Source organism: Chrysoperla carnea, chromosome 3 (assembly GCF_905475395.1).
Source record: "Chrysoperla carnea chromosome 3, inChrCarn1.1, whole genome shotgun sequence".
Taxonomy (NCBI): domain Eukaryota; kingdom Metazoa; phylum Arthropoda; class Insecta; order Neuroptera; family Chrysopidae; genus Chrysoperla; species Chrysoperla carnea.
In genome coordinates, this window is record NC_058339.1 from 9,652,703 (window position 1) to 9,677,422 (window position 24,720).

A 24,720-nucleotide genomic window follows, 5' to 3' on the forward strand; every position below is an offset into this window, starting at 1 on the left:
ATAAAATCATCAAAGGAAATATGCTCACTTAATATTAAAAAAAAACGCAATATTAGATAATTATTTGTTAATTTTTAAATGAGTACCATAAATTGATTTGTATCTACGATAAACTTTGATATAATTTAAAGACGAGAAATTATTTCGTATTGGTTAATATAGTAACAAAAAAACTACACCTATGTAATCATAGCAAAAGCTGTACAATTAATTGATTCTTATCTTTGGTAACTTCTGATAATTGTTCGTAGATGGCATTTTATATAAAATTTTAAAAACATGATCACAAAATTGATTTCTTTATATTTTTATAATCCTTCACTGTGCTTTTTATTCAATAATATATATAATTTACTAGCTGTGAACTACCCGCTTTGCTGGGCAACATCCCCACTTGCACCCCTCCCTCCACATTTCCTTGCGTGGGATAACAGTTTTTTAATGTACACGTCATGCTCTTTTATTTGATACTCCACTTAGGTATATTTGTAAATATTCGATAATTCCTTCCCACTTTCTCGCTACACCTTTCTACCCTCCGAAGGTTAAAAGTCGATAAAAACAATAGAACTCTTTGAAGCTGGTTGTATATCGTGTCAATATTTGAGCTTAATCGATGCACAACTTTTTTAGTTTTTGAAGCATATCCCTTTCAACCCCTATTTCAACCCCTTACTCTACTATAATATGGATGTATTATACATAAAAACCTTCCTCTTGAATCACTCTATCTATTAAAAAACCGCATCAAAATCCGTTGCGTAGTTTCAAAGATTTAAGCATACAAAGGGACATAGGGACAGAGAAAGCGACTTTGTTTTATACTATGTATTGATAACGAAAGGAATATAGTTCTTACGTAGTGTCCTACGAGACCTCTCGTTTTTTTTAATCTGAAGGCTAGTTTAAAGCTATTTGAACGTGATTAGCTTTATTTTTAGTTGTGTAGGAATAAACATAAAAATGTGGATATGTTGTATCAGTAATTATCCGCCAAAATTTCATTGCTCTGTTATTTTTGTAATATAGTACTTCCTTTGTACCAAAATTTATCTCATGACCTTATGCTCTAATAAGAGGATTTCCGCATGTGCGAAGCTGATGATACGTTATCTTAAAAATATTTGAAATAATTCATTCAAATTTTAAATTTTTGATCACATTTTACTTTAGCTTATTAATATAAAGCAATTTATTCAAAGAAATTTTTTGATAGCACAAAGTACTCGGCAAATAAATGGCGTTTTTAAATATTAGTCGAATAAAATATTAACAAGTAAGCAATAATAATCTGCAGTGGTCAAATCCAATTAAACAAAAATAATTAATTTTTCAAATGAGTTACATAACGTAAATGTTACAGTCGATGTATTAAAATATTAGCATAATTAATGATTAATTAGTAGAAAAGTAGCATGGAAAATTTCCTGGTTTTAATTTTTAACTAAAGAGGTGGAATTAATTTTACTTCTATATACATATAATAAATTTGTGCATTCTCTAGTATTTTTGAATTCTAAAACATTCCAAATTATTTCTCCAAATTCAAAAACTTTCTCCAATTATCTCCTGACACACTGAACGCCGCCCAAAATATTTATAGGAAATATAAAGTGGTAGACAATGACGGGTATATCTCAATACACATTTTTGTCAATCAAATTTCATTCACTTTGACCTAATTCTCTGATAATCAAAAACGCGCGAAGAGCTATCTACCCTTACAGCCAAGAGTTGCTGTTATAAGGTGTTCGTGGAGAAATGAGTCTTTATACCATGTGTGTTTGTACCATCTAGGCATATACATATCTGTAGTATGACAGAATACATCCGTTTAGCAATGCATCTAAGTGAGAGGTATTATATACATGTGTTGTAAGACTACAGATACGATACGATAGATCTTCTGTTGTATGCATGCAGAGAGTGGGAGTTTTGTTGCATACAAATATTATTAATTGACTACAAAACTCTCACTCTCCAAGCGTCTTCCAACTTATGTTCAATACATGTATATAATACCTATCGCTTAGATGCAGTATTAAACGGATGTATTCTGTCATACTACAGATATGTATATGCCTAGATAGTACAAACACACATGGTATATACATACATTGATAAATTTCAAAAGTATGGAATATCAGGATGTGTGGATAAGGGAAGTTTTTTGAGCATATCAAGGTTTTAAAAAGAGGCAAACCTATTTGTCGGTACTCTATAAGTTGAGACTGAAGCTAACTGCCAATTTGTAAAATTCGTTAAAAACGCATTATGCCAGTCCCGCTTCCCACTAAAATTTGTATACAGAGGTTAAGAAAAAAAAAATTTAATTGCAAAAATAGTTATAAATGATATAATAGTTCTATGTTAGAATAACCTTGCTAATATCTATACAAATAAATTTTAAAAAAAAGCTAAATGTGTTAAACACACCTTATTAGGAATTGGTATTATTATACCTTTAAAATGCTAAAATTGACATTTTATTGATCTATAACTCTCTAAGGATTAAATTAGGCTAAGTATACCACTGGATATGAAAGAGAAGAGAATTGATGATCGGAAATGTGGAAAATATCATCTATCTGTACCTATTATTTTGGGAACGTTCTTAAAAAAATTATTTTTATAATACTTATTCCATGTGATAGCGTAACAAGATAAATTCCAAAATCATTGAAATATCTTTTGTTAACAAACTTTTTTAAGGTCATAATTTATAAAAAAAAGTTTTTTTTTGTTTATAATAATCAAACATAAAATGTAATAATGATATTTTCTATTGTTTATAAATACACATATTGCATGTTTGAATCAATTTTCCACAACAATGCCAGGAAAAGTATAATATTAGTATAAATTTTTTTCAATTATTTTTTTTAAACAATTAAGTAATGTTCGTAAAAATTAAGGTAAAATTGGCATATAGTGGTAATTTGAAGTTAAGTAATTTAGGTAAATTTTTTTATCACTATTACAGTGTGTCGCATTTAAGATAAAGACATCCGCATTTTTAACTTATTCATTATTTTTGGTCTTTACTCAAAACTATTACAAGTTTATTGAAATATTTTTACATTCCATAGCACAATAGTTACAAAAAGTTTATTTTTTAATTTTGTAACTTATGTGCTATGGAATGTAAAAACTGGACAAATTGATAATTTAAGTGTTATGTTTTAAAAGAGTAATAGCCAGGACTCGTCATTTTAAGCTACCAAAACCTCTATTAGCGAGAAACAGAAGCCTTCATAAGAAAGAGTCGTTTTTCTCTCATGGACCTCCGTAAGTGAGACTGCTACTTATCTATACCTCTATAAGCAACAGACGAGCTTTATTTATTTATATTATTTAGGAGAAACTATAGCTATACAATAAAAATACATGCATACTTGCTGTGATTTGTTATTGCTGCGTACCTCTATAAGACAGAAACGCTACCCGTGTACCTGCATTAGCGAGAAACTCGGGTTAGTGAGAAACCTCTATAAGCTAGAATGAGATTGTGCTCCCTTGAACTCTCGCTTAACCAGGTTTGACTATATTTCAGTAAAATCTTGAGTAAAAAGAAGAAAAGTGTCTTCGAAATACAATTTGTGTCTAGGGATATATTAAAATATAATTATTATATTTTCTCCATACTTTTGGAAAATTTTCTTAATGTTCATCAGGAAGTCACGCACATGTAATGACGTAATGCGTGAACTAAGAATATTTAGATGACTAAATTGATAAGGAAAATTTTACTTGTTCAAAAAGGTCAATTCATATTAAGATTACACATGTTATTTATAAAATATGTAAATAAGTGGATATTTTGTTATTATATTCCATGAGTTTTATGTGCTATTCTTCTCCTATAGTTTTAATATTTCTTAGAAAATTTTAGCATGTGCTCAAATTATAAAAATTATATTTTATTTTTAGATTTTTGAATATTTTACCAAATGAACACGTTTAATTGTAAATATATATATATATTTCGAGAATAAAGACTACATTTTTACGGTATTTCATTAATACCACCACCTTAAAATTCATCGTACGTCATCAAAATCGTTCCTCGAACAAATAGAATATAATTTAATCATAGTACCTATCATAGCAGTTACTCACCCGCTTCGCTGGGCAATATTAACTTAAAAAGCAAAGACTACCGCATTATATTCTTCACTTCTCATGTCCTCACTTAACCCCCCCCCTTCCTTAGTTCACAAGATCATGGATTTTATTTTTGGTGCGGGACCCTCATTTTTTGAAAATAAAATACAACCCATATTACTCGCTCATAATTTAGCTTTTACCATAAAAACGGAACACCCTGTACAAATATAATTTTATATAAGTTGTATTCACAAATCTTTATCAAATATGTTTTTCTTGAAAAACTAACACAAAACAAAACAATGTAGAAAAAAAAAAGTATACAGAAGTCACATCTTTGTATGCACGCAGTGTAAAAAATAAATAATAAAATAATCACGTTGAAAATAAAAAATGTGACTTTAATTAATAACTTTAAAACATTCATTCAAGATTATATTATTTAGTTTCTTTCAACAAGTATATAAAGTTGTTGACACTGAAATGCAATACTTAATTGACGACTGACTGACGTTTTAAATACAGAAAACAGAGAAAAAAAAGTCGTGGTGCTTAAGGATGTGTATGAGTATGACAACAACAATGCTTAATGTAAAGGCTCAAAGTTTTGTTTAAAGGTATACTCCTTCCTCAAAAGGCCAATCTTAGATGGAGGGAGGAACGTACTTGTGGTACTACAAGACAGATATGGTCTGAGTACAATCGCAGGCGTTCCGAAGATCTTATATCACTTCCAAGGGACTCTGTTCGCAAAGTTGTTGCGGCTATTTATTACAGGACACTGGTTGGGTGGCAGGCATGCTAAACGCCTGGGCCTGACAGTTTATCACGACTACTGCAGGAACTGTGACAGTGGTGAGGAGGAGGGGACAATGTTTCATCTTCTCTGTCACTGCCCAGCTCTTGTCATGAGGAAATGGACTGAGACGGATTGAGCCAGCCTCTCTTTGACGACCTGTCCGACTTGGAGTCCGTCGACGTCAAAGCTCTCCTGCTGTTCTTAAACAGCTACAAATGGTTCATGGAGTAGTGGCCGGGAATGGGCCAACCCTTTCGGTATCACAACGGACCCTATTGTCTAAGTGTGTTCCGCCCCAGGACAGCCACTCTAACCTAACCTAACCATACTCATATAGAATAGAATATAGAATTCATTACTGACTTTTTGTTTTGCGTACATTTATTTAGAAAAATCAATTCAGTGGTAGCCAACCGTGAAGGTAGAATATACACTTTTATTTTTTTCAACAGGAAAAACGCTTTACAAAATTATGTTTAAGAAGCATATTTATATATAATTATTTAAAATTAAATCTTGTTTAATTTTATGTTACAAATTTGATTGCTATTAATAAAGGTCTTGATACTTGATCTAATAACAAAAAGGTTATTGATTAATATAATTTCACATTCATTTTTATTTCGTGATACGACTGATTGATTTCTTATTGATATACAAATATCATTGAATTCTCCAACCAATCTTGGATAATTAAATGTCTTAAGGTCTTATATATTTTTTGTAGACAAAACAAAACAACTTTATAAACAAAACAAACAAAAAATATAACGGCGAACAAATTTTATAAATAATTCTAATATTGTGTTCGTATTGAGTTTGGTTGCTTTTGAGTTTTTCTTTTATCTGAGCTGGATTTCAGAACTTTAAATACAAGTAATTAAACCTCTAATACACATGCTGTTAAATTTTACAGGAGAGAGAGTTAAATTTTAGGAGAAGCGTGTCAAGATGGAAATCTTTTTAATTTTTACCAATGAAGGAGAGTTAATTTAGTTGTATATACAGTGTAGTTATATAGCTATGTATATACGTATTCGCTCCATGCGTGAGTTTCGTTTCCATGGTAACGATACACTACTTTAATTATAGAATTGTATGGATGCATATATAATTGTATGGATTGCATTTAAGACTTACATTTAAAATTTAATATTATTGTCTCACAAATTTAAATAAATAATTATGATAATTTACATTTGAAAAAAAATATTTGTGTAATTTGATTTCTTATTTTCACAATTTTTAATGCATTAAGTTTAATTAATTCGTGTTTTTCAATAATTTTAATTTGACATTTCTATTACATTAACATGTAAAGAATTGCAAATTAGTCATAACAGCCCCCTTTAACTCAAAAATTTTTCACTTAAAGCGCTGGCATCGATTTTATTGTCCCTACCATGACTACGCACACAACGAATAGAATGGGTGGTAATAAGCCAATAAATTTGTACTGGATTATAGAGAAAGAACAACTACTTTAAACGCTCCAAAATGAAAAATATATAAATTTTAAACTATTTTCAAAATTTTCCGGACATGAGCATTAATATTGAAATCTTCATAGACGAATTCTTCAGGAAATTTAATTTTAAACACTTTTCAATGATCGAAAAAATCAATAGATCGATTTCTTCGTTCGATTGCTGTTAACTAACTTGATGGGTTGCTCTAGTTTATATTGGAGCATTTTGGTAAAATTTCAAGTAGATATTTCTTTTAACATTTTTTATAATTATTGTTTTTTTATAAATTTTGTGAATTTCGCGATATTGGAATTATTTTTGTATTGAGTAGTACCTTAGTACCTCTAATACAAAACACTTCAAAAAGTGATGATTGAATAAACAATTGATTCATTTTATTAAACAAGAAACGTAATTCAACAATTTTTTAAAAGTAAACTTAAATAATATAGGAAGCTACCTCGTCGTCCCATATTTGTATTATGATTTATTTTTGAAAGAATTTACTAATCATAATAATTATTTATTTAAATTAAATAATCATAATAATGATTAATAAATCAGTAACAGCGTCTGCGCTTGTTTAAAATCGAATGTGTTCTCAGTTAATTTAGCATCCAAAAACAATGACAATTTATCTTTTTGATAATCACGAACGATTAGCTGTATCCACGACTCGTAAAAAAAATTTGAAAATTTGGTGGATAAATGATAATGAAATATATTTTTCAAACCAAAGATATGCATTTAAGTTTAAAATCTGTAAAATATACATATTGATTTTTTGTCGAAAAATATCGCTCTCGAATGATCCCAGAAATCTTTGAACACCGAGTATATGCCCGCCCCTTTGATGATAGCCCCCAAAACGCCTCTGAATAGTATATCCTAAGTAATATCATTGTTTTCTGATTATTGTTTCATTCAATGGAAAATATATCGATATTAATTTTATGCTAATATATGGATTCTTAGAAAAATTTTAATTAATTGAACAATATTAATAATAACTTGTTGGATTATATCAAAATTCCTATTAGTATTGAATAATTATTTTAAACGTGCCACGAATGAAATTTAGTTTAGATAGGCTGAGTTTCAAGTTTAGATTTCGATTAAGGATGTATGAGCACGGTAGTGGAGGCACAAATTTAAAAAATTAATATTTTCAATTTTGATGATAAATTATGTTATAACTTGACGATGTAACACGAAAAGTTAGAATACAATTTTTCGATATCTGGCGTATTTTTCAAAATATTGATAATTGAAAATTTTCTTTAATTATTAAGCTTTCGATGTTTGGTAAACCAAGGCTGGTATCGAAAAATTTTATTCTTATTTTTCGTCCACATTCATAAAAATATACTAAAATTCATCATCAAAGTTGAAAATAAGATAAAAATAATTTCAACCCTTAATCTACCCTGCTCTTACATCCCTTATATGGACGGTGACACTTAGTTTTTTTCTTTTCTAATTCATTGCTAATATGTTTACTTTCTAGTAAAAAGTTTTTTTTAAATTTGTTTTCATTCATTCCAAATGAAAATTATCAAAAACTTCCAAAATATGTCGTTTTTTGAGATTCCTCCATATTAAGAGCCAATGTATTTTATATCGATTTCTAATGACTTTTTTCTTAAAAATTTGCACGGATACCTAAGCTGAAATTTTAACCACATATTCTTTGAGTAAAAGACTACCTACAAACAAATTTTGAGCCTTTAAATCAAACATTGTTGTCATGCTCATACATCCTTAAAATATAACGATACACGAATTTACAATTAGTGTCAACATCCCTATTGTTTTGAATATTGTATTTACTTTTTACAAATATACTTTTTATAAAATGTGACTAACATCAAAATCACAAATCTGTCAAAATAGACATAACATTTTCTATTGTTCTTGATAGAGGCAGCACTTGAGCTTTACAAATTATTCCTATACAATATTTACCTTTATTGTCAATGTATAATAATTGTTTTTAAATTTTATCATAAATACGAAAAATTATTTCATAAAACAATGACTAAAACGTCCGCGTTGTCGCTTACATTATTATATGAATGATTATTTTATTATGTGTTCATGACATTTGGCTTGTTGCCTATTTATATTTCTACTTATTCATTTACATTTTTGTCAAACAGAATATTAATTACACTGTACTTCTTTTATAATGACCTTTATATACTTTATTATTTGAAACTATATCTGTACATTTATTGTACAATCATTTTAAAATAATATTTAATTATTTTCTTTAAAAAATGGAAATTTACAAGTTCTAAAGTTAAAGTCGCAGAAAGTATCTTATTTTGTTAGCTTGAAGCTTGCTTTAGACTAATTAAGTATATCTGTCATTTAGGGTGATTCCATATGTGACTGACACTACATTTAATCTAAAATGCGTTTTATTTTGCGGCATATTATGAATACTATTATGTTAAAGGCTTTAGTTTTATGGTTGATTCTACATTTGTCATTCTGTAGTAAAAAATGTGCTCTTAAAACTTATTAATATTTATTATTGATCAGAATAAAAATTTGACTGTCACTACATGCAAAAGGAATTCGCGTTCGCGAATGGTTTTTTTATACTTCGAATAGATATTCGAAGTATAAATGGACGAAGATTCCTCCATGCAGGGTTTATGATTTTAATTAAACGATAAGATGCAGTTTCTGAGATATCGCAATATTTGGATCGATTTTAGTCCGTATCTCAAAAACTATTGGATCAGTCAACAAATGCATCCGATTTTTGTACTTTTTGGGTCAAAATTACCCTATATACTGAGTTTTATCGAAATTGGAGATAAGAAATATTTTTCGATTTTTTGCAATTTTTTTTAAGGGGTACCCCTTTGTAAAAATCGAGAAAATCGGAAAAAAAAATTTTGTTTTGGAATTTGATGAAACTCAGTGGATAGGGTAATTTTGATCCAAAAAGTATAAAAATCAGATTAATTTAATGATTGGACCTATAGAAAGGAAAAGTTCCCCAACGAAAAATTAAAGTTCAATGACTCTGCCCAAAATTTAATTTTCTCAATCTCATCAATTATTTACTACTAATTTAATGTTACTCTGTCAAGTTTCTACTGTCATTTAAAGATCAAAGATTGCATCAATGAAATCTTCTTTAACATGCTAACTATAAAACTAGGTAGTGCCACTATACGCATATGTATACATAACACAAGTAGGACAAATAAAATGAATTACAATAAAATAAAAATGGTGAACGTACTACCTTTGACCTCATACAATTCATATAATCTTTTTTTATTGCCAATTAAATTATTGTCTAATGCAAATATGAAAATTTTAAAAAATATATTTTTTTTGCGGTTCGTGGCCAATTATACCATAAAAATATTCATAAAATGTATTATAATTATTGTAATGAACAGAATAATTCATCAAAATTCGACAAAAAAAACACGGTCTCTAGACAAGGTTAATATTTAAAACTGAGTTTTTGTCCTATTCAAAGTACACAATTACTAAAACTACAATAAAATTTTTAACATTTCTTATTTTTAACCCGTCAGCACTCACGTAAAACGAATCAAAATAGAAAATAAGACTTACTTGTATCCTGTTAATATGTTGAGTAAAGTTGACTTTCCGGCGCCTGACGGACCCATGATGGCCGTCAATTCGCCGGATCTCAATCTTCCGCTCACTGATTTTAAAATGGTTTTTACATCTGCGAAAAAAAAAATCAAAAAATAAATAACATGTAAACTTGCTATTAAATGTTAATTTTATGTTAATTAATGGTATTTTTTGTGAATTACTTAATTTTTTTCTTAGTTTTATAAAAACGTCAATAACATAATTCGGAAAATTTGCTGTGTGTTGGGCCCATGTGAACGCTCAGTTTGTAAACTGCGCTATCTCCAGAGATTTTTCTAAATAACAAACATTTAATTATTGAGGTATTTTCAGCATAAAAGCTCTTGTCGACAGATTTGGCCTATGTTTTTTTTCACCGACTTGGAATAATGATAGCTGTGTGATCCCGAAGTTGCAGAATTTTTGGTTTTTGGAAGTTACAATTTTAGGTACAGGTAAAATACTTGTAGATATTCAACAGATCAGCTATTGGAAAATTTTTTGAAGTTGTATACAAATATCAAATTTCCAAATGGCGTCTATCATCGATTACAAGTTTATTATTTCAAGTGTTTTATTATCGCCCATCAATCAAACACAACATTTGACCTTAAATTTATTATTAAAAATAATATAAAATTTTCAAGTATTTTGATGATTGTACCTAGCTTGATGTTTATTGAACTATGATGACTATATATCCAGTAACAAGCAGACTGTAGACTTTAAGGTGATATGCATCACTTGAATTTAAAAGAAAAACAAGTGAAATCAAACAATTGACTGAATTAATTGTTGAAATACCATGCATAGTCAGTGTTGATTTCTTTATCACATAACACATACATACATGTGACACATACATAGCTGATATTCAAGAACGGTACATACTATAAAATTTCCGCCTACTTGGCGCCCTCACGGGTAAACAGTGATGTTTACGAAAAAATGTTTATATCAAAAGTTGTTTATTTTTTGATAAGGAACATTTTTTACATTTAAACTTTTGTTCTATCTCTAACGGTTTACAAGATGGATCCTACGGACCCAAGACCCAATTGACCTATGATGCTCATTTACGAACTCGACCTCACTTTTTACGTCTTGAGTACGCTGTATTTCAGCTCGATATCTTATTCGTTTTTGAGTTATCGTGTGCACAGACGGACGGACGGACGGACAACCGGAAATTGACTAATTAGGTGATTCTATGAACAATTATAGCAAAATTTTGTGCGTGGCATCAATATTTTTAAGCGTTACAAAGCGGACTAAACTTAGTATACCTTGCATATTACATATATGCATGGTATAATACCATAAAAAATTTATTGTAAGAAAATTATTGTACTCTTTAATAAGTTTCTTTTTTGTTTCAGACTATCGAAAACCAAGATATCGTGAGATCGTGACGTTCCCTGAAAACCAATTGTTTTATTTTTAACGCCACCAAGCTAGACAAATTTCGATAAATGATAGAATATGGGATTTTGTGTTTTGTATGTAAAAAAAAACATGATTCAGAATGAAAGTTACCCGACTGCGCGACGCAAGGGAGTGGTGATGTGTTTATCAGTTTATATATGTATGTATGTATGTGTATTTCTAAGTGGGACACTAACGACCAAATGCGTGGGCCGATTTTGATGATTCTGACGTCAATCGATATGTCTTAGCTTTGCGAGGGTCACTGAATATATGGCAGTATTGAAAATTCAATATGGCGATCACCAGACGCCAGAACGTCTCAAAAAAAAAAACGACGAACTATGGTAAGTGATGTTTCATTGAATGAATATTTGAATATCTTGAAAGGAAATAACAAGTCCAGCAATTTATATAGTTGGGGCGTATTAAAATCTAGACCAACTCAAATCGTCTTAATAATGGGCCCCGACTGTTAAAATCGCTATGTAAAGCGCTGGACTAGTGTTTTTCTTTTCAATTTATATTTAAATTTAAGTGGCGTATAGTATGCCACCTTAATGACAAGTAACAATCAACTTATAAATACGTTCGAAGGTAATCACTATGAAATTTAATTATTATTAAAACCTGTAAACCGGTTTTGAAGAAAAAATTATTTATTTTAAACTTCGCAAAAAAAAGTTAATCTCATACATCTTACTATATTATAGCTTTTTAAGTAACTTCTTAAACTTATAAAATAGTCTAAAGTCTAAATCAAACTGACGCACGTACTGTAAAAATTGATTATATGAAGAAATATACAATTTTCTTTCTGCCAGTTTATGACTAATTTGCACTTTTCCTAAAATAACATTTTTTGTGAATTCAATTCCCTCGTCCCTAATGTGAATTCTATTAGCTCAGTTGGTTAAGGCGTAACAAAATTAATTTAATTAATACTTGTGATGGGCTGGTGTAGTGCATGGTATATGCATGAAGGAGGTGCACTCTGCCTCTGAAATTGACGAACTGATAAATGAAATTATCAGCGGAAAGGTGGTAAAACACATATGGTATCACAATGGGCTCTATAGTTAAATGTGTCCTTTGTGGACAGCCAATATAACCTAACTTAACCTAACCTAACCTAATGTGAACCCAAGGCCCTCTTACACCTTAAGATTTTTTATTGTTTCATAATTTGCGTACAAAATTTATATTCCTAAAGCTCGTTTCTTGAGAAGGTTACAAATTTAAAGATAGTTTCGAGTTTGTAATAATGATCAAAAATTATCTTCATTGACTAAACTTTGGAGGATTTATCTTGGTATTGGGAGTCGGGAGAAACCACTCCTTTCTGGCAAGCTCAAATCTGTAAATGTGGTAACCCTAGCAACGCTTCTACAAGCTTGTAATCATATTTCTACCTTATGAACCGCACTATAAATATAAGAATATCATTCCTTCTTTATTTGGAAAACAGACTTTGTTTTAGCGACGACTATTTTTAAACAATATATACCATTAATTGTATCAAGTAACCTGTTTTCGACACAAAAATAGAATAAAAGTTTTACCTTGTATATAAATATGATTTAAAGGTTATGGGTTTTTTGTCAGTTACCAATCGCTATATTTATCATAAATTTTTCCTCTTTCTATTAATATTTTATGATAAATTTCAAAAACTGTTGCAACATTCATTCCAAATGAGACAGCCAAATACTAAAATTAGATGTGAATTTGAAACCAGTTAAGTATGTGGATCTCAGACATATTAAAAATTGTTTTTTTAATTTTTCAAATTGTATATTTTTTGAATTATAAGAATGAATTATTTCTGTAAAATATTAAACTCTTGCTGATTTGAGCAAGTCCTGCCTTATCAACTCGCATTTATATAACATATTCTATGTTAGATATGTGAATACACTTATCACCATTCCGATAACTTATTGTTTCTTCTATTACAACCTCAAGGTCCTAAGATTAAATAAGTTAGGTTAGGTTAGAGTGGTTGTCCTGGGGGGGGGAGGGGGTACACTTCGACCATTCCGTTGTGCTACCGTGAAAAGGTTGACCCATTCCCGGCCAACTCTACTCCATGAACCATTTGGAGCTGTTTAAGAACAGCAGGAGGGCTTTGACGTCGACTGACTTTAGGTCGGAGAGGTTGTCAAAGAGAGGCTGGCTCAAGTAAGTCCATCTCCTCATGACAAGAGCTGCACACTTGAGTTAAGATAAATGAACAAATAAAACCGACATTTTTTAATTCACTTGTAAGAATTTTAATTAATTTTACCGATGTATATTTTTATAATAATCAATATATTGTTTTCTTTTTCCCAATAAATTATTCTCTTAATGAGAAGTATTAGTAATTGAAGTTATAATAACTACGTTGTAAATTAATAATATTTATCTTGTAAAGAGATAATTAATAATATTGTCAACAAATTTTATTTTGTGAAAACTAAAAACACAATTTTTAATATCAATTTAATAGTATATTATTTAACTATCAGTTATCCATTTGCTTCGTTGGATAATTTTAACTTTAAGAACAAAGGTTACCGTGTTCTGGCCTTCACTTATCCCCTATTTTGTTCACAATTTTACGGGGATTTAATTTTTTGTTAATTTTTTTTCCTAATTAAAAGCATTCTAATGAAGCTATTCCTTATGAATTCAGTTTTTAGTCAGTGTAAGTCATACTCATATATACTTTCGTTACATTTTTCATCATCTTAGGTGTAAAATTTCCAAAAATCCTTCCTTAGTTCTCACCTACAGTGTCAATCGTTCGTTAAATTTCCGTTTTAACATGTTTGTTTACTTTATTTTAATTGTTTTGCTAGTTTTAATTTTAATCCTTGTTTTTAAATAATAATAAATAAAACTAATAATAACCCACTTCAACATGATAGACATTTAATGTGAGTACGTACAAAAATATGATACTATCTTGAAACTATTTTTGAATAGATAATATCGGGGAAATAATAAAGTATTTGAAGGGTTTCATATATGTATATATATATATATATATAAAGTATATATATATATATATATACTTTATATATATATATATATACTTTATATATATATATATATATATATATATATATATATATATAAAATGCTTTGCCCGAATGACTGACAGATCAATGCACACCCTAAAACGCTGATCGTAGAGACCTGAAATTTTGAGGGTGTGTTCTTTGTGTGACGCAGGCATCGGATAAGAAACAATTTGCTTATACAGTAATTTCAGGGACGTTATATACAATAATTTAATTTCAATTCTTTGAAATTCAGAAATTCTTCAGTAAATATGTCCTTGGAATTGCTGTACTCAACTGTAATGAACCCAAAATGTGTCTAGTGTCCTTAGTATGTGGTACAAGACACTACCGTGCATTCAGATATGGAAAAAATTGTTAATTCTAAAGATCCTGATCAGAATAATCGGACCGGATCAGGATAATTTGAATACCCTAATGAGTATATTAGGACAAAATTATTAAATTATTGTTTTGTCACCCGTTCTTCATAATTGAGCGAAGTTTCAATTCAATCCAACGTTTTCAAGTGGGGTGAAACATCACGTTCGAAGATTCCGTTACATAGATACATATCAAGCTAATAAAAGCGTTATAAAAATTACCAACAAGTCCACAAGTAGCTTAAATAATGAAGATATGTGGGTTGGGTAGTCAAACGATATAATTTAAATACTTAAACACGAACACAACAATAATAGTTTAATTTGGATAAAATTAGCTACAATTATTCAAAAATTATAAATACAACCTTGAGAAAAGTTTGTTTTTTGAATTATTTAGTTGATATCAACTCGAATGATGATTAAAATGTTAAGCATTAAACAAGTGCTTCCGTTTCATTACGCATTTTTGATTTTAAGTGAAAATTAAATTTGTTTAATTAAATTACAAACCTTGACAATATGTAAATGTAAGAAGTTAAACTTGATACATCAACATGATACAATAATTTTTTGATTTCTTGTTATTCCACCTCATTTTTACAAATTTTCCAAACATTTTGTATTTCCGGTTTTGACCAATTTTATCGCACAGAATCTTAGTTAATGAGAGCTGAGATATCAGAAATAGTTTCTCTTATAGAAGTTTCGGAACTATGTTCCTTATCGCACATTATCATTATGATTTGTTTGCGGGTTGGGAGGCTAAATCAAGAAAAGTTAAGATGAAAAGCGACACTAAAAACCGAACAATTTGGCAGGAAATGGAGAATATGGAAGAGAATTTTATGTTTATGTCATAATAAATATCCTGGTCAAACCAAATGTAATTGTACGCACATATTCAGTTCGCTACTAAATCAGAAGTATGTCTTTTTATACCATGTATATGAAATATATCAAGGTATACTAAGTTTAGTCCCAAATTTGCAACGCTTAGAAATATTGATGATACGAACAAAATTTTGGAATAGGTGTTCATAAAATCACCTAAATAGTTCAAAAACGAAAAGAGATATCAAGCTGCAATTTTAGTGTGCTTAAGACGTTAAAAGTTAATTTGAGTTAATAAATGAGGAACATAGGTCAAGTCAATTGGGTCTTCATCAATCAAGTCAAGTACATAAAAAAATAAGTTTTTTTAGGATGTACTATAATTAAATGGAAAATTTTACATCAAATAAATTCATTAAATATATAATAAAATAGCGAAGGAAAAATGTGAAAAACATAAACAACAACTTTGTATCCTTGAAATATTTTCTTATTCTTGTAAAGATTATTGATTATTATTTTAAAAAATGCTTTACATCGTTTTACAAATGATTTAACTTGTTTCTTAAACGTGAGTCTTAATTGTAGACTTTTAAACTTTAATATGTACAGCAAATTGTTCATCACGTGAACCTAATCACTTTTTACACTTTATACCCTTTTTTTTTATTCAATTGGTAATGAACTTTGATACTAATTACCACTAATAGCTAGTTTATTAATTATTAGTATAAAACTTTTATTATTTCTCAAAGAATCCTACAAAAATCATGTAGGAGTACCTATTTGAGTTAAACTGTGTTTACGAAAAATTTGTTTACGAATCTTGAAGCCTAAAGCTTGAAAACGGTTTGATTTTTAATCCCAGCTTTTGGAAGTTCGGAAATTTGTAAAATACGTTTTTGTATTCATGCTTTTCTGTGTTGACATATCCTTGAAACTGGTAAGGTTAGTTATATCGATAAAAAAGCTTCAAGCAAAAAATGCGTTGGGTGTGTATGCGTAAATTTTACGGGTACAGGGTAGCCACGAGTTGCGGTAACTTTGGGAGCGGAACAATATTAGAATTGAAAACAATATATTAGAATAGTTTTGATGTTGCCATAAAATAATTATAAGTATAATATAATAATTAACTTTTTTTTTAATTACTTGAATATTTTATAAAAAATATTTCCTTTGTTTTAAAAAATGTTGAAATCGATATGGAAAACTTTATACAACTTTATACAGGTATCCATCTATATAATAATAGAATTCACGATGTGTGGCAATTTATTAAATCTATAATTTATGACTTTATTAATAATTACGTTTCTAAGAACCTATAATTTTAATCCCCTAACCAAAAAAAGTTCGGTTATAAGTTTGTGTGTGTATCTGCCTGTCTATCGGTCTGTCTGTGGCATCGTAGCGCCTAAAAGAATGAGACAAACTTAAACCTTATACAAAACCTTATTCGATTTATTAACAAGTATTAATATATTAATAAGACCCTAATAGCCTAGTCCGCAATTAAATTATTCGCATTTTGTCTTATCGACAACATGATTTATATAACGCATGTATCTCCGACATCCGTCAACCAAGGCGACAATCGTTTCATGTTTGAATCTCTGACTTCACGACTATAATAAAATCTGATATCTGTATTACCTGGGAGGCATATATCAATAACATTGAACGTTGATTCCACAGTTTAGTCAGAATATAAGATTGCTTCAATTCAAGTTCAATTAAATTTATTTTTTTGTGAACATAATTAAAACGGAACTGTTAAATAAAATAGGAAATTCAAATTTATAAATTTTATCATAACAAGTTTATTCCAAGGATTTCAATGGCATGGCATGCATGTAGAGTAAACGCCTGTAAGATTTATTTTGTCTATTTGATATAATAATTAATATATATAATTTTAATATTATTTAACCTTTGAAATTTAAATATAAATCAATCAACATTGACAACGATGGAACTCACGATTATTATGATGTTATATTAAATGACCCATAAATTAACCTTCATTTTAAAATTCATGTCAATAATTAATTTATTAATTACAAGAAGTAATTAAAAATTTATATTTTTTTATATTTTGTACCTAAGATTGCTCTTTAAATCTTCCTATATGAAGGTTGTATCTCTATTATCTTTAACTTCTGATAACTCACTTTCATAACTCATTTTTATATTGATCAAATATAAAATTTTGACAAAAACTACAAATTTACAAATTATAAAAATATTTTTCCATATTCTCAAAATGCATGACAAGAAGAATCGCTTGAAAAAGGTTTAGTTTCGTATGTGAGCTAGGTGAAACTGGTCGGTTTTTGATGTCAAACAAATCAGAACGATAACGTTTGATAAGAAACATATCATTTCAGAACCATTCAACACTTTATGTCCCACTCAATGGCTCAATAAGGGAGACCACAATTCCATCCTACTTTTATTCAAAATTGGCCGTATACTGTTTGTTATTTACACACTTGAAGACACTATCTAGCCGATGCAAATTCAATACGCCATGCCATACTGTAAAACCATTTTAGATGACATAAATAACAAAAACAGAAGCCATATAACTGTATATGGCATCACATTCCAGTTCTTTCATCATTCTCGTATTTGTGTACAGGGCATTATGTGTTATGCCAGTGATAGATTATGTTAATTATTATCAATCAATCACCCCTGATATTAAATCGCTTCTGTGGTACATTTCGCTTAAAGCCAATTTGATACTTTCTTTAAAGAAATATAATTTTCGTAGTCTAAATATCTTGGAATTTTGAACAAAAATTTTATATAGGTGTAGTTTTATTCTTAATGATTTTGCCTCAAAAATCCTCAATACGAGTTTCGTTTACTACACGGAGAATTTGTCGTCATGGCCTTCTTTTTTCGAGACCGCAATGGCTCTTATTTTAATATCAAAATTGATTATATCGTCCCATTGCAAAGATGAACAACTATGGTAGTTATAATCGACGTTATAAGCGATATGTCATTTATATATTAAAGCAGAAGTATATATTAAAGCATATACATGATGCGCGTTATTGTTGAATAATTCCAATGAAAATTGGTCACTATAACCAATGTCTGCGTTAATAAAGTCCAAATTAAAGTGAATAAGGCTTAAGGCCCTCGTTTTTCCAAGTGATGAAATGAATGGCATTTGTGAGCTATTTCTTGTATAAGTGACTTTCTCTAAATCTTTAGCCATCAATATTTCAAAAACTAGTATATATATCGTAAAATTTTACTATTTTCGTCTAATTTTCCTAAATTATAGTCGATATGTCGTGTAATAAATCCATGAAAATTCGTCGCTACAGTCGATATGTGATTATATCCAATGTTATTATATCCGATCGTTCCATTTCGTCGCTATCGCCGATTTTTACTGAGTGTTGTAATTCTATTATTATGAATGGAAGTTCCAGGTCAATTATTATACCGTTGAGCACAGAGAAGCTTTAGAATAATCCAGATAATATTATATTTTTATACTCTTATTAGAACAAATTAATATATCTATTTTTATTTCAATGTCAACGCCTCGTCACACAATGAACAACGGAAATGTTTGATAAATTGTCTATTACAGAAGAATTAAAGTATTATAAGGCATAAAAGAATTTCTTAAATGATTTTTTATTTTATTTTATGAAGATTTTTAATAAAAATCTAATTAAAAAATTAATAATTAAAAGGTGAAAAACCTTTGATGTATTTATTTATTTGTAAATATATGTTTTTTTTTTTAATTTTCAATACTTCCATCATTCTCATTCGATAAGCTTGAAAATGAGGGGAAAATCATGAAATTTGATAAAAGAATAAGGAAGATATCGCCATGTGACAACAAAAAACAGACTAGAGAAATCTCTATATATTATAAACGCGAAAGTAAGCATGTTTGTTTGTTTGTTACGCTTTCACGCCAAATGTAGCGAATGGTTTTTAATAAAACTGTACAGCAATATAGCTGATATATCTGAATAACACATGAACTATAATTTTTACATTACCATTAATTACAGATTTCTGTAAAAGTAGTCATTTGACATTATCATAAATTACAGATTTCTGTAAAAATAGTGAACATAAAATATATCACGGCCATCTTTTCTGATATACTCAATGAATAATTACAACTATTATACATTTAAAAAAATGGAAAACCATACATATATTTTACCTGTGTAAAACAATCCTTACCATTATTTCGAATGTTATAGAAAAGGGATAAGCGAGAGCAATCTTTATCAGTCTTTACTTTTAAACCCAGCGAAGCGGGTGGGTATCGTTCTAGTAATATATAAAATTTGTTGAAAATATTGATTACCTTGTTAGTACGATTAGGGGTTAACTATTTATGTATTTTCAATAAAATTTATTAAAAATTCTCATTGCTATTAAATGATAAGTTTTTTGTTTTCATAATAATAAAATAAATAATACAATAATAAAAATTGTTTATCAATCATAAGTTCAAAGATTATTATTTACACAGTACAACGTCATACAAGACTTTTGTACATACTTATTACAATACACAACCAGCACTCAAATTAGATATAGTTCAGTTTTTGTAAACAAATTAATTCAATAATCACAAAATTTTTTTAAATAAAATAAACATTTTTACACTGTCTATATATGGTATTTCAACAATTAACTCAGTCAATCGTTTGTTTTCACTTGTTATTATTAAATTAGGTACCTACTCCGACATTTTTTCTACTCCAAAATAATTATATTTGTATGTGCACTTGTATCTACACTCTCTCATGTTCAGTACCACTTTGTTTTGAACGAACTTTAAATCAGGGTTCGAGGATATATATCAATGGATATATATATCATGATATATATCCGATATATATCCGATATATATCACGTGAATTTTTATGATATATATCAATATAAAAATGATTTTAAAAAATTTAATATTATTTAGTAATTTTTGGCGTTTGTTACCGTATTTCTACTTCTCAAATTTTGATGGCATTGGAGTAGAGTTAAAACCTACTAATACTAAGCTCAAATCGTGTCGTGTCAGAAAAAGTTCGTTACTAAAGAGTAAGTTTAAGTAAGATTCAGAATCGGAAGATGGTCTAGCTTTATCTTCCTTGCAGTCAAACCAAGCACAATTATGAAAAGACATTTTTTTATTTTTTATTTGATAATTGACAGTTTATTACGAATGACTGCTGACTGATTTGATAATTAAAAGACTGATTATACTCTAGAGTTATTATTTGTAATGTTTATTGTTTTGTTGCCTAAGTGTAGGTATGACCATTGACTGATAACAATTTATAAAATTGGTTTTTGTTTTAAAGTTGATTTTTATTTATAAAAATTTTATTATTATTAAGTGATTTTGCATGATCTAGAAGAATATTTTATGTTTTAGTTTCATTTGTCTGATTTGAAGTGCCTAAGTAAATAAAACCTTTAAAACATTTTAGTTTTTTTTAAATATCAAAATTTTGATATATATCGGATATATATCAAAATATCGGATATTTTCGAACCCTGCTTTAAATACTTTTAAGTATTTTTATCCTTTCAGATTTAAACTTTTAATCTCATTATTTTGGGAACGTTCTTACTACTTTGTAATTTTGATTACGTCCTTACCTACTACTTGGGAATGTTAAATACTACTTTGTAATTTTTATAATTATATAGAAAAAAAAATATAATATGCGAACACTTAAAAAATTTTCAATAAACCTTGAATCTTTGGAATATTATTGAAAAAAAATTTCAAATTAATTGAGAAAACCTTGTTGCACGATAATTAAATAAATATAAGAACTAAAATATAAAAAGTTGAACTGTTCAACAAGTTTTTAGCCAAATAAAACAAATCAGCAAACTTAAAAATGAAGGTATTAGATAATTATAACTGCTTTTTTATCAATATAACTGAATAAAATCACATAAATAGACTGAAAACGATTACCTTAATTACTTTTGACTCAACGAACATATAATTGCACGGCTTAGGTTACTAAATTAAACAGAAAAACAGCTCATGATCTATAAACAAATTTAAACATATAGTTAAAACCATTTCGATTATAAGCCATAAGCCATAATTTCTAAACAGTAATTCAATTTGGAGATTTACTATTGATTTTAGTGTCCTAACTGACCTATCGATGTTTGTTACATATGTACCAAAATATAGTATATATTATAAAAATGATCAATAAGTTCATTTCAAACTTTCTGTAAGTTAATAACAACAATCTTCATGTAGTTGACACAATCACATATGTTATGGATTAGACATGACAGCTATGTGTTCATCATAAACAAATCCTATATTTAAAGCAAAAAGAAATTTTCTTTTAATTTAGCGATTCGCTTTATTTACACGATTATATATTCCAATTAAGTACAATTTTTATTTTCCATCAATAAAATGCATGACTTTAAACTAAAATCAATCTCTTTCAAAGAAGTAATGATTTTGATTATTTAACTTCAGTGATTTTGTATCAATGAATTTATATTTTAAAATCAATCCCATTCTATTGTAAATACAAATATTTAGCTGTACTTGTTCCAATCGTTAGAAAATTATTTGAAAATATTTTTACTTTATTTCAATATGAAACGCCCAACTTCGGGATGAGGTTGTGATTATTTAAATTTTTTTTCAGTGTATAATTAATAAAAAAATTTAATGTTAATATTCACATTCGCATACGATTGGCAACTAATTATATGTGTAGGATTTTGAAAAAATTATACATAGTTATAAATAATATTATAACAGTGAGTTTTTAATAGTTGTAGGATATAAATTTTGTTTCATAAAAATGTTATTGACCTTACAATTTGATAAATATTATTTACAAAACTTTGTCAATTTTATTTATCACAAACATGTTTGATGATACCGCGAAGTTGAATTGATATGATTGGCCACATTTTATTAGAATACTGGAAATATCAAGGAATTTAAATTCTATTAGAAAAATCAGGGAAATATCGTGGGAAATGGCACACAAGTCAGAGACATTTCTAATTTAAAGGTGATATTTTTAGCAATTTATATAATAATGACGTGGATGTTTACCCAATAGTAGTTGCTACGAATGTTAAATTTAATTTAATTCATTAGTTTTTTCTGGGATCACGTTTTAATTCTGGCAATATTTTCCTATGTGGGGCCTCTCTCTACTCAGTTGCATATTTTTTAAAGAAAATAAACCGTCAAAAATAATTTAAAACAAAAGAATATTCAGTGTTTATATAAACAGAATAAATAATAATAATTAGATTTTTTTTACAATTATATAAAAATAATAAATTGAATAAAATTTTAATAAAAATATGTTTTGCAAATAAACAATTAGTATGATTGTATTGTGATTATGAATTATTGTTTAATACCACTGAAATCAAATACCATAAGTGTTTTTATACCATGTATATATGAAATATACATAGTATAATAAGTTTAGTCCCAAGTTTGTAACGCTTAAAAATGATGATGCTAGGAAAAAAATTTTGTCATAGGTGTTCATAAAAACACGTAATTAGTCCATTTCCGGTTGCCCGTCCGTCCGTCCGTCTGTGGACACGATAACTCAAAAACGAAAAAAAATATCGAGCTGAAATTCTTACAGCGTACTCAGGACGTAAAAAGAGAGGTTAAGTTCGTAAATGAGCATCATAGGTCAATTGGGTTTTGGGTGCGTAGGACCCATCTTGTAAACCGTTAAAGATAGAACAAAAGTTTAAATGTAAAAAATATTCCTTATCAAAAATTAAACAACTTTTGTTTGAAATATTTTTTCGTAAACATCACTGTTTACCCGTGAGGGCGCCAATTAGGCGGAAATTTTATAATATGTACTATACTTGATTATCAGTTAAGTATGTGTCACATGTTTGTATGTGTAATGTGATAAAGAAATCAACACTGACTATGCATGGTATTTCAACAATTAACTCAGTCAATTGTTTGTTTTCACTTGTTAAAACTCGTTTATACTTAGTATATTTTAAATAACTGATGTTATTAATTATTTATAATAATACAGCCTTTTTCCAACCTAAATCACAGTAAGTACACGGTGTTTGAAAAGTACCAAAAGATTTAAATAAGTCTTAAGTGTTGTACCTTGGTCATCCTTCAGTTTTTATACCATGTATATATGAAATATATCAAGGTACACTAAGTTTAGTCTTTATGGTATATTTCATATACATAGTGTAATAATATTTAATTTAATGTGGTACCTAATTTTTCAAATAACACACGGTTTGCCGTCCCTGTTCAGTTATAACTGCCATTTTCAATAAAAAATGCATAAATAACAAGTGAAAACAAAGAATTGACTGAGTTAATTGTTGAAATACCATGCATAGACAGTGTTGATTACTCTATCACATTACAATTTACGCCTTATTTGCGCCCTCACGGGTAAAAAGTAATGTTTACGAAAAAATGTTTCAAACAAAAGTTGTTTATTTTTTTATAAGGAACATTTTGATACATTTAAACTTTTGTTCTATCTCTAACGGTTTACAAGATGGGTCCTACGAATCCATAGATCGAGGCCCAATTGACCTATGTTGCTCATTTACGAACTTAACCTCACTTTTTACGTCCTGAGTACGCTGTATAAATTTCATCTTGATATCTTTTTTCGTTTTTGAGTTATCGTGTTGGCAGACAGACGGACAGGCGGACAGACCCACAGACAACCGGAAATGGACTAATTAGGTAATTCTATGAACAACTATATCAAAATTTTTTTCGTAGCATCAATATTTTTAGGCGTTACAAACTTGGGACTAAAAACATATATACGTGGTATAAAAATGATTTGACAACTCTTTGGAATAATATTATTAAACAATAGTCAGTTTCTTTGTTTATATGTCAAGCCTTATAAAACAAATATACAAACATTTAATTGTTTTCAAATGATATAATAATTATTGTTTCAAAGTACATTAATTAAACTGAATTATTA

At 28.5% G+C, this 24,720-nt stretch overlaps 1 protein-coding gene across 2 annotated transcripts in view; it reads right to left on the reverse strand.

Annotated features, from left to right (window-relative positions):
• LOC123295733 (ATP-binding cassette sub-family G member 4) overlaps positions 1-24,720 on the reverse strand; it is a 39,617-nt gene that overhangs the window by 6,788 nt on the left and 8,109 nt on the right. For both annotated transcript variants that reach the window (XM_044877176.1, XM_044877175.1), the window contains exon 2: positions 9,982-10,099. In XM_044877176.1, the coding sequence (XP_044733111.1) occupies positions 9,982-10,099 (118 nt within the window). The remainder of the gene's footprint in view (positions 1-9,981; positions 10,100-24,720) is intronic.